The sequence below is a fragment of the Ixodes scapularis genome, unplaced genomic scaffold, assembly GCF_016920785.2.
Source record: "Ixodes scapularis isolate PalLabHiFi unplaced genomic scaffold, ASM1692078v2 PGA_scaffold2__306_contigs__length_199485367, whole genome shotgun sequence".
NCBI lineage: Eukaryota > Metazoa > Arthropoda > Arachnida > Ixodida > Ixodidae > Ixodes > Ixodes scapularis.
Genome location: NW_024609857.1, coordinates 75,415,666 through 75,425,615, shown reverse-complemented (window position 1 = coordinate 75,425,615; position 9,950 = coordinate 75,415,666). Strand labels below are relative to the sequence as shown.

The window sequence follows — 9,950 nt, the reverse complement described above, 5'->3', positions numbered from 1 at the left end:
TCCCCAGCACGCCTCTTTCTCAAAATAACAGGGGCCCGACACTAAGTAATTTTACTGTGTTCATCAAGGAAATCTGCAGAAAAGAATGCTAGCAGTCCAGGCAGACAAAACACTGTTTATTCCACGCCCCAACAGTGGTCACTTCAGACATGCCCTTTGCTACTTGTACTGCGGCAGGTGCTGCTTGATAATGGACTTGGCGAGATCTGCATGCCCTTGCTGCAGCTGAACATAGATGGCGAGCATGAGTGCCTGCACCGGAATCTCAGGGTCCTGCCCCTTACTGGCGCTCACCAACCGCAAGGTCTCGGTGGCCTTGCTCAAACCGCCTCGAAGCGTGTACGCCACGGCCAGGTTGTACAAACTGATGACTCTGGCGGTAGAAGTGGACGCCGGGTACCACGGTTTCCGGTACGCCTTGTCTTCAGCCTCCGGGGTTGCCGGCTTGCTGCCATCCTTGTTATTCCCGCTGTCGTCTGCTTCGCCCGGGAACCCGTACGAGAGGTCCGTCACGAGGTCGGGGTTCAGGTGCTCTACTGCGTCTGGAACCCGGTCCAGGAGCAGAAGTGCCTCGGCCGCGTAGAGGTGCCCCAGAAAACTGTGGATGCCAGATATCCTCGGCTGCGAGAGCAGGCTTTCCGCGTGTTCCAGCGCTATTACTACGTCATTCAGACACAGGGCAACATACGCGGCAAGCGCAAGCGCAGAGTTCCTCAGGGCCGCCACTTCGTCTAAGACGTGCGGCGGAGTCTGGACAGAACCTGCGGCTCCTCCGTTTCCCGGTTGTGCGGCGTCATCGCCACCGGCAACGCCGGTGGAGCTGCCGGTTTCTGGAGCGGCCGTCTCGGGCAGAAGTAATAGGGCGTTCTTCAAGCAAAGCGTGGCGAACTCGAGCGTTGGCACGGGTATCGCGGCAGAATGGTCCGATCCCACAGGCACGTACCGGTCAGTAGAAATGGAGGGCGCCAGCACGATCTTGCGGTACGGTCCGGAGCCAACCGTGCCGCGGACCATGTTCAGCTTGCGCTCCTTGAGCTGAAAGTCTACCGCGTTGTCCGACTTGTGACGGTACACGCAGCACTCGGCGATCCGGAGCCAGAGCCGCGCGTTGGTTGGCTGGAACCGGACCGCCTCCACCAGGCAGTCGAAGGCAGCCACGTACCTGCCCGCGTGCAGGTTCTGCACGCCCAGGTTGTACACGAGCTCGTAATACATTCGGTTGTCGAAGACGCCGGCCTTGGCGCCCTCGTGGTACGCCCGGAGCGCCTTGTCGAAGCTGAAGCTGCCCAGGTGCGGCTTGCCCGTGTAGAAGTGCACGCAACCGACGTTGTTGTGGTACATGGCCGTGACCTTGGGGTCCCCCTGCAGCTGCGCCGTGCACAGCACCTTCACGGCCTTGCGGTAGTTGCCACGCATGAACTCGAGCTGGCTCCGCAGGAACACCGTCTGGCTGGTCGGGGCTCCCGAGTTTACAAGGCTCTTGATCTCACGCTTGCTCGCCTTGGTCGAGCGCAGCAGCATAAAGCAACGCGTCTTGTACTGCTGCAGACGCGTCCAGTGGGCGCCCAGCTTGGCCGGCTCCCGGGGCTCCTCGTCCTTCTCCAAGGGCGACGCAGTTTCCCCGGCGGCGGCGGCGGCGGCCCTGCTGCCGAACACCAGGCTCTCGGCGTACGCGATCAGGCCGAGCACCTTCTCGGGCTGCTTGAGGCACAGGCACAGCTCGATATAGAGGAAGCAGATCTTGCGAGTCACCGACTCGTCGAGCGGCTCGATGAACTGGAACAGTCGGTCGAGGATGGCGACGGCCTTGCGGTACTGCTGCGCGTGGTACAGGGACACGGCGTGGTTAAAGAAGGGCACACACTGGTCCACGTCGTCTAGGCTGTCCGGGCTTGCCAGGTTCACGTGCAGCAGGGAGGCGACCTCGGTCATATCCTGGGCCAGCTCCTCGCTGTTCTTCTTGCCGGAGGCGTAGAAGCGGGCGATCGCTCGGTTGTGCGCCACCTTGCCATCCGTCGGGCGAAGGGCCCTCAGCTTGTCTAGGGCTTCGATGCAGGAGGCGTACCTGCCCGCATTGAACTCGGCTGTGGCCGTGGCTGCCAGCTGTTTCTCTTGCTCGGACACGACCACGGCTGAAGGGGCGGCCGTCGGGGCGCTTTCCACCGGCTTGCCGCCGTCCCCGTTCGCCTCTTTGTCGGACATGGTAGAACGATAAGCGTGTTAAGCGTTCTCGGGAACGTACCCGGTCTTTAGTTTTTCGCGCGTTAGGCGACAACAGTAGGCGTTAGTAGAAGTTCTTCGCGAACACACGCGACAACCCAACACCCGCCTACGAACACGACGACGCGTATGTTTACAATGTAATGGTTGGCTGGATTTTGTTGGCTATTCCTGGCTGTTGTATTTGCGGCGGAGGTCGATGCAACCGAGGCCAACCGAGGCAGCAGGGGGGGTAAAGGTGGGTGAGGAGGAGTGACAAATCCCGTGCGCCGACACCCGGGGTCCCGAGTGAACGATCGCAAAAGAGAGCGACAGAACACGAGAGAAAGAAAACAACGTTGCCGTGGTAAACGCGAAGAGTGAAAACTCTCAGCAATATAAACAGTGATAATTTAACGTTGTAAACTAAATTCTGAGCTATTCTAACGCTTATAAAAAGCAATAAAGTCATTACGCTGCATTAACTTCCCTTCTGTCGAAATCTCGGAAATCTGGTGATTGCGCAGTTTCGTATTCCTCAACCGCGCCCAGCCGCGCCCCACCGGCGAAGCCGGGTATATGGTTTAGTTTAGCGTTAACGCGAGGCCGTACATCTGCGCGCTTTTCAAAAAGAAAGCTTTGAAAGGAACGTGAATATTTTTGCACCGGTAAGTTCGTGAATTGTTGAAGTTCACGAAACTGCTCTGATGATGTAACCATGTTTGGGACCCCGAGGGTCTGCCTGCATGATACGCCGCTGGTGGCAGCCAGAATGTATGGGAAAATGGCGAACCTTTTCCTCTAGAGTTAGTATGTATGATCTTTATGCCTTGGACGTGCTCCCCGTTCCAGTCAAACTTTACCGTAAACTGTTTGCTGGAATCTTATAATTTATATTAATAATATTAATAAAATTACAATTAAAAAATTCAAATACCTAAACTAAAAGGTCAGTTTTCCTAAATTTTCCTTAGGTGTTAGTTTCAATCCGATCCGTAGCCTCACGTAGCCTCTTTCAGTTTCCTTGACGGTGAGTCTGGTGAGTCTACGCTGTTTACGATTGAGAAGTTTGTAGTGCGGAAGATCTTTCGGCCCACCACTCCCTCGTCGCCCTCGGTCAGTATAAACGTTCGTTTTCAGCTTCTACCGCCTTCCAGTCATGTCCGTGGTGTCGACGTTGAGTCGGGGCCCCCATTAAATGTTGCGGCTCAAGGAAAGCACCAGCAAGGCCGGCTACCTGCGCCTCGCCATGGACTCCCAGCCCCGCGCTGCTGACCGCGACACGAGCAGCTGCAGCGATGTGCCCGCGGCGCCCACCGTCGTCTCGTCGTCGGCTCCAGCCGCCACCCTGCTGGCTCCGCCGAGCGCCGGCGTGGCCAGCGCTGCGGGCACGGCGGGCAGCACGAGCAGCGACCCGTTCCCGCGCGGTGAGAGCGCTTTCGAGCTGTCCCGACAGCTGTCCAGCAAGTCCCCGCTGGCCAGGGTCATGTCGGAGACGTCCACGGAGGAGGCCAAGTCCATGCGCCCCAAGATGGAGTTCAAGTCGACCCCGAGGCGTGCGCCACGCAACGGAAAAGGTTGAGCCACCCCGTCGCTCATTAATGGAACGCTGTAAGGGGTGGTGCACGAAAGCACTTGATGTCAAAAGCCCCGCGGCAAACGCCCCGGCCTATTTGCCCCACTTTCAAAAGCCCCAGTTTCAGAAGCCCATGACGCGAATCCCCAATGTCAGGTGGTTGGGTCCTCAGCGGGAGGACGGATTAAGCTGCTTTTAACTCCTGTGTAACGATCATGCGTACCCGGGACTCAAGTAAGGATTGACGTAAAAGTGAGAACAAACAGAACATATCAGTCACCGGCAAAACATTTGAAGTTGCAGTTTTTATGAATAAGCAGTGAACCAAAGCATTTAACCAGAGACATAGAAACAATAAAATTAAAAAAACAAAAGACAGAACAACAAAGTCTGTTTTCTTTTTTTTTTTTTATTATTGTTCTTACGTCTCAGGGTTACTATGGATGTCATTCACCAGCTCGCCTGCGTTTTTTACCTTTCTGAACCAAAGCATTCGTCGACTTTAAAGAAAGCGCGGATTCACAGTTCCAACGGTTCTGTCAGAACTTAAACCCGCAGCTCATGGCGCCATACTTATTACGTATATATAGCACCAAACGCCAGTTCCATTCTTACGTTGTTCTAAAAAAAATGTGTATTCATCTAGATCAGGGGTGGCCAGGCTGACCTGGCCTAACAGCCGCAAGCAAAACCACGAAACTTCCAAGAGCCACAGCGGGGGGCAAGCTTTCGTCTAGAGCAATAAACGAAACTCAAACAGCTTTCAATCTATACAAGTCAAAAGCAGTCCAACTGTACGTAAGGTAGCAGTAGCACAAGAATACCAAACCGCAACCTGTCTTTCGATTTTGAACGTGTTGCATTTCTCTTTTTGGGTAAGTGCTCGTGTGACCGGGAGAAAGGCGGGAAAGTGTGTGTGTGTGTGGGGGGGGAGGGGGGGCGTAGAGGAGGGAGCCGCGAGCCGCATTTTAACACGCGAAGAGTCGCTTGTGGCTTGGGAGCCGCAGCTTGGCCACCCCTGATCTAGATAAATATAGTCTATAATTTTATGGGTGCATCGCTGGTTATGAAGATTTATGCAATTGGCCACTTGTATGTCATTCTAAGCTTTTTGTGATTCGAGTTAACCTTACTCTGTTGCTTATTTTACTTAAAATAGCCTTTGTAGGCCCTCAACGGATCAGTTAAAGACATAGAACAATGCTGGGTGAAGTGCGAAGAGGGTGGGACGGGGGTCAGTAAGGACGGGGTTTTTAGCACGCGGGGAATACGGGACGGGGTAATTGAACGCGGGGTTTTCAAAATGGGGAGGTAATGACGCGGGGCTTTTGCGACGGGGATCGTGCTACACTCGCTGTAAGGGTGGACTACTAGGTGGACCAGCCAGCATATCACTACACACGCATTTGTAGAACAACATCAGTAGCGAGGTGCCGGAGAAAAAAAGGGGGAGGAGGTAGTTGACCCCCCCCCCCCCCCTTTCCCCCCTTTCACCTTCCCGGAAAAAGTTTCTAGCTACGCCACTAAACCACTTACAAGTGCTTGGAAGCAGTACTATCTAATTCATTGGATATCAAGAACTATCCAAACTCCATAGCAGTTTTTTTTATATATAAAGTTTTGAGAAGTATTTCCGGATCTGCTAGAAAAAGGTCAATGCAAAAATCGAGTGTGTGCAGGCGAGCTGGTGGATGTGATCATGATGCAGATTACCCGAGACTGTGGTGAGAGGGGAACTTGGTGGAAGAAAAATGACATTTTCAGAACAGCATTTTGGTAGTGTACGTAAAGCTCACTTCGTGAAAACTCGCCCTGAACACACGCTCATCAGAAAATTGGTAATGTTGGTGGTGAAACGGTGCTTAGAAATATTGCTTATAGGTGCACTTATGACATACCGTTCAATTGGCTGTGAGATTTTTTTAGAGCGCAGCTTTTAGGGACCCGTTCCCGGCTTGAGCGGCGTCGGCGTAACCAAGGTCATCCTAAGGTCACGCGACCCCCCAAGGTTATCTCAAGGTCACGTGACCCCCAAGGTTACCGCACGGTCACGTGACCCCCAAGGTCACGTGACTCCGCAAGTCACGTGACCCCCCCCCCCCCCCCCCCCCCCCCCCCCCCGAGGTCACGTGACCCCCCTTAGGGTCACGTGAACCCCTCCCCCGAGGTCAAGTGACCCCCCTCCCCCGAGGTCACGTGACCCCCCCCCCCCCCCCATGATGTCATTGTCACTGATGACGCCATCCGCATCGTCATCATCATCATCACTGATGACGTCACCGGCATCTGCATCGTCATCATCGCTGATGACGTCATCAGTGACATCACCTATGACGTCATCGGTATCCGCATCGTCATCGTCATCATCACCGATGGCGTCATCGGTATCCGCATCGTCATCGTCATCATCACCGATGGCGTCATCGGCATCCGCATCGTCATCGTCATCATCACTAATGACGTCATCGGTATCCGCATCGTTATCGTCACTGATGACGTCATCAGTGACGTCATCAGCATCATCACTTGACCCCCCAATGTCACGTGACGCACCCCCCAGTACCCTTCCCTTCTCCTCAAGAGCTGCGCTCAAATTCGGCGTTACAGGGAGTTGTAAACGGCTTTCACTTTTTGCACCGCTATAACTGCTTCTGTTTAACTGCTATAACTGCTTCTGGCACAAAGATGTCATACTCTTTGATAATTGCTCTTTTTTCTTCTGGATGGCATTTCGCCACAAAAAGGTCCAGCTACGAAGCCACTACATTAGCAGTCCTAGACTGCACTTTTTATAGTAATCTGCAGTGGGCACTTTGTTCAGTTGTTTCTTGACTCCACAGCATGCACAGAATGTCTTATGTTGGCTTGTTTTCATCCATGGCCTATGGTTCTTGGTTCCTCTCAACAACAGGCAGAGCACCATCCAGAAGTTATAGGACAAGTCGGGGAATCAAAAATCTCTCTATAATGCAAAAAATGTGCCTTGCATGCAACACCATTTCATTGCCATGCTCGCACCAGGGACAGTCAGTTCTAGTGGAGTCTTCGAAGTGACGATATCTGGTTGTAAATTGGAGGTGCTGTGGATATCAAGAACGACACATTGCATCTTGCGCTAAAGTGCAGAGAAGGGGAGACACTGTTTATTTTTACATGTTTGACTTTGTATAGACCTTTTCATTTTAGTAGTTGCCTCACCGGCGGATAGAGGGCGCTGACGCACTCGGCGCCATTAGGTTGCTTCAATTTGGTTGGTTTCGGTTTCAACGGGAACGCGGCTATGTTGCTGTTTTACGTTGTTTTTCGTGATAGTTCATTTTTCTTGTACCACACAACCAATAAAACGTTGGTATCGAGCCACTTTGAGGACTACGAGGTGTATTTTAGCCTAAATTGCGTAATTGTTTTTACCAACTGCTTTGATGTACCTGATTATGGACGGTTGGAAAACGCCTGACTGAGGCACAGGGAAGATTACCATCGTCTACGGCCGTATTCAATGGCACCAGTTTTCAGAAAAAACAAAGTGATGACGAAAATAACACGGGGATGTAAATAAGCATATCGACAGCTTGGTTAGCAGTGTGCTGAATCGGTCAGAACAGATGGACTCGCGAGTTTACTACTCACTGTTTGGTTTTCGAGGGCACCCAACCTTTAGTGAACTTCGCTGACTAAAAACGTATTGTATAATGACGCAGATAATTAATATAAACAAGTAATATCGTCTGGAACTCTTTTTTTTTTTTTAATTCAGTACTCGAGCATGTTTTGACAGGCCGAGTAGGGAACTTTTTAAACTCATAAGCAGCATCTCACGATATTGACCCTAGGAAATAAATTATTGTTATATGAACATCTGCTTACTTAAGATATAAGTGACAGGCCCGTCAAATTAAATCTGGCATTTGTCTTCCGAAAATCTGGCCAAATAAAATTAAAGGGCGCAGGAGGAGAAATACCTCGGAACGTTTTGCTGAATTCTAGCGCTAGGCACCACTTCACGGACCTGTGTGAACAAATATTTATTTGTTTGTGAACAGATTGGCTTTGTAAATTTCGGCGTCGCCAGCCACCAAAAGTAAACCTCCATTCGCCATCGGCAATCCTGGACTCAAGTGATTGTCTTGCAGACGGTTTTTTTTTTCTTCTTTTTTTCTTTTTAGGCGTCAAACATTGCGGATTCCAGATACTGGCAAAAAATAAAACAACGTACGCAAAAAAAAAAAAAAAAAAAAGAAGCCGTCGTCATTATTGTTTATGCGTCGAACACAAACCGTGTTTTGGATTTGCAAATAGAGACAAACGACGTTATTTCTTAGTGCACTTGTTTTCTAAAACTCGCTACTGTTAAGTGCCTGTGTCAGTTTCTTACGCGGGAAGTCCCAATCTTTGTGTTAATATAAATGAAGTGGACTGAACTGGTTATTTAAATATAATCAATAAATCACTTAAATGACAGTTGAAATGGGAGCGAGCACGGTATACAATTATTGAGAACCTCCTACACGTGTAGGTCCGATATTATGAACAAATAAATCGCCTGATGTTGACGTACCATTACTTCTATACTCTGTTTCATACTTAGCGTGCAACGCTGTGAAAGCTACTGGCGCGAGCGCGTGGCTTCATCTATGGTTTTGTTTGAGCGAGAACGCGTGCAAATGATCAACGAGATCAAGCCCCACGCTCACGCCAGTAGCTCTGACAGCGTTGCACGCTAAGTATGAAACAGAGTATAGCCTCAGATAAAATACAAGTTAAACGTTCGTTGTTCATCTTCTCCGCGAGTTTCCTCACATAATAAAACAAAATTGTTTTCAATATATTATGATTGCAAAGCGGATACTTTCGGGAAATACAGATAGTCTCCTTGCGCTGACTATTCTTGACGCCTTACGATCCTCAATGCGCGATATAAATATACGCGCTTCTTACTGAGAATGTTCCGCCACTATTAGTAAACAAACATCAGTTGTCACAAGGACATCTGAGCCCTCGAGATGTCTTAATCGTCGAGTAGACGTATCGGACTACAGTTTCCGAGGTAAGGCAAGAAAGAGCGGCGAAATGCGACGAAAAACACGAATACAACCCGTCCTCCAAGGCGCAGAGGAGAGAGCGGAGTAGCAACTTGAAGCAACCTAATGGCTGCCGCGTCACGTGATTTCAAGATGGCAGCGCCCATGCTGAGGAGGGTGAAAAGGTCTATAGTAGGTCATGAAGACACAGGTTTTATACATGGATTTCAGAAAAAATTGTAATGCCAGCCTTGACTCATAAATATTTCTGAGGTTTCGCTGTCACTGAGCATGCACTAATTTTAAACAAGTTGTCATCGCTTCGCTGAAGCAACTGTGATTTTCGTGTCTGTCGAAGCTTTGCGACACTTCTGAGCATTCACTTTTGCCAATCGCTTGAACTAAAAAAGCTTTGCTCCCACATTGACGGCAGCAAAACGTTATCCTTAGAAGTATTTTTTAGTGCAAAAACCCACAAGCCTGACTGCCCCCTAAGAGTCATCGTGTCAGAGCAGGGAACGTGGCCAAAATCAGTTGCCTTATCCCTACAAGAGAGACTAAATCTTTTAACCGTAGACGACCCCTACCTAATCCGAAGTTCCTTCGAAGTCTTCAACTTCCTAGAAGAACGAAAACACCAAGAGATGCAAGTTTTTTCAATTGACTTTAAGGACCTCTATGATGCATTGCCCCAAGACCGGCTCTTAACAAGTATTGAAGACAGCATTGACACCTTTGGTGCTATTGCATTTCAGAATGCCTCGGGCATGCCCCAAAATAAGTTTTTGGAATTGCTTGCCATCTATTTTAAATCCACCTTTGCTGCCTGGGATGGACACACTTACTTGCAAAAGAGAGGAGTGTGCATAGGTTCGTGCATTGCACCTATACTCAGCAACCTATATCTTGCACATCTCGATAGGATCCTACAACAGAGGTTAGATGACACCAAAGTAGTGCGCTTGTTTCGATACGTGGACGATTTTCTAATTTTTTTAGCCACCGACGAAAACAATTGCTCAAGCTTGGTGGACAACGTCCTCTCGGAATTTAAAGACTGTATGAGTCCCCTAGAAATCACACATGAGTCGCCGGTTGAAGGATCCATAAGATTCTTAAATCTCTGACTGTTGGTGCTACCTCACCACGTCTGC

The 9,950-nt window shown here is 50.1% G+C and overlaps 2 protein-coding genes across 3 annotated transcripts in view; one reads left to right on the top strand and one right to left on the bottom strand.

Moving 5' to 3' along the window:
- Positions 1–99: 99 nt before the first annotated feature.
- LOC8051191 (CCR4-NOT transcription complex subunit 10) lies at positions 100–2,454 on the bottom strand. Its single transcript, XM_002435442.5, has one exon. It carries the CDS (start codon positions 2,200–2,202, stop codon positions 160–162), a length of 2,043 nt encoding a protein of 680 aa, XP_002435487.4. The 5' UTR covers positions 2,203–2,454; the 3' UTR covers positions 100–159.
- A 573-nt stretch (positions 2,455–3,027) lies between these two features.
- The window catches only part of LOC120836792, a 28,465-nt gene continuing 21,542 nt past the window's right edge, over positions 3,028–9,950 (top strand). The window contains exons 1-2 of one of the 2 annotated variants that reach the window (XM_042291925.1): positions 3,028–3,229; positions 3,340–3,776. In XM_042291925.1, the coding sequence (XP_042147859.1) occupies positions 3,398–3,776 (379 nt within the window). In that variant the 5' untranslated portion in view covers positions 3,028–3,229; positions 3,340–3,397. Of the gene's footprint in view, positions 3,239–3,339; positions 3,777–9,950 lie in introns of both variants that reach the window. The other variant, XM_042291924.1, reaches the window with a different exon arrangement.

What these genes read in the sequence shown, in the direction of transcription:
- LOC8051191 (XM_002435442.5), bottom strand. Translation starts at nt 2,202, where the DNA reads ATGTCCGACAAAGAGGCGAACGGGGACGGCGGCAAGCCGGTGGAAAGC.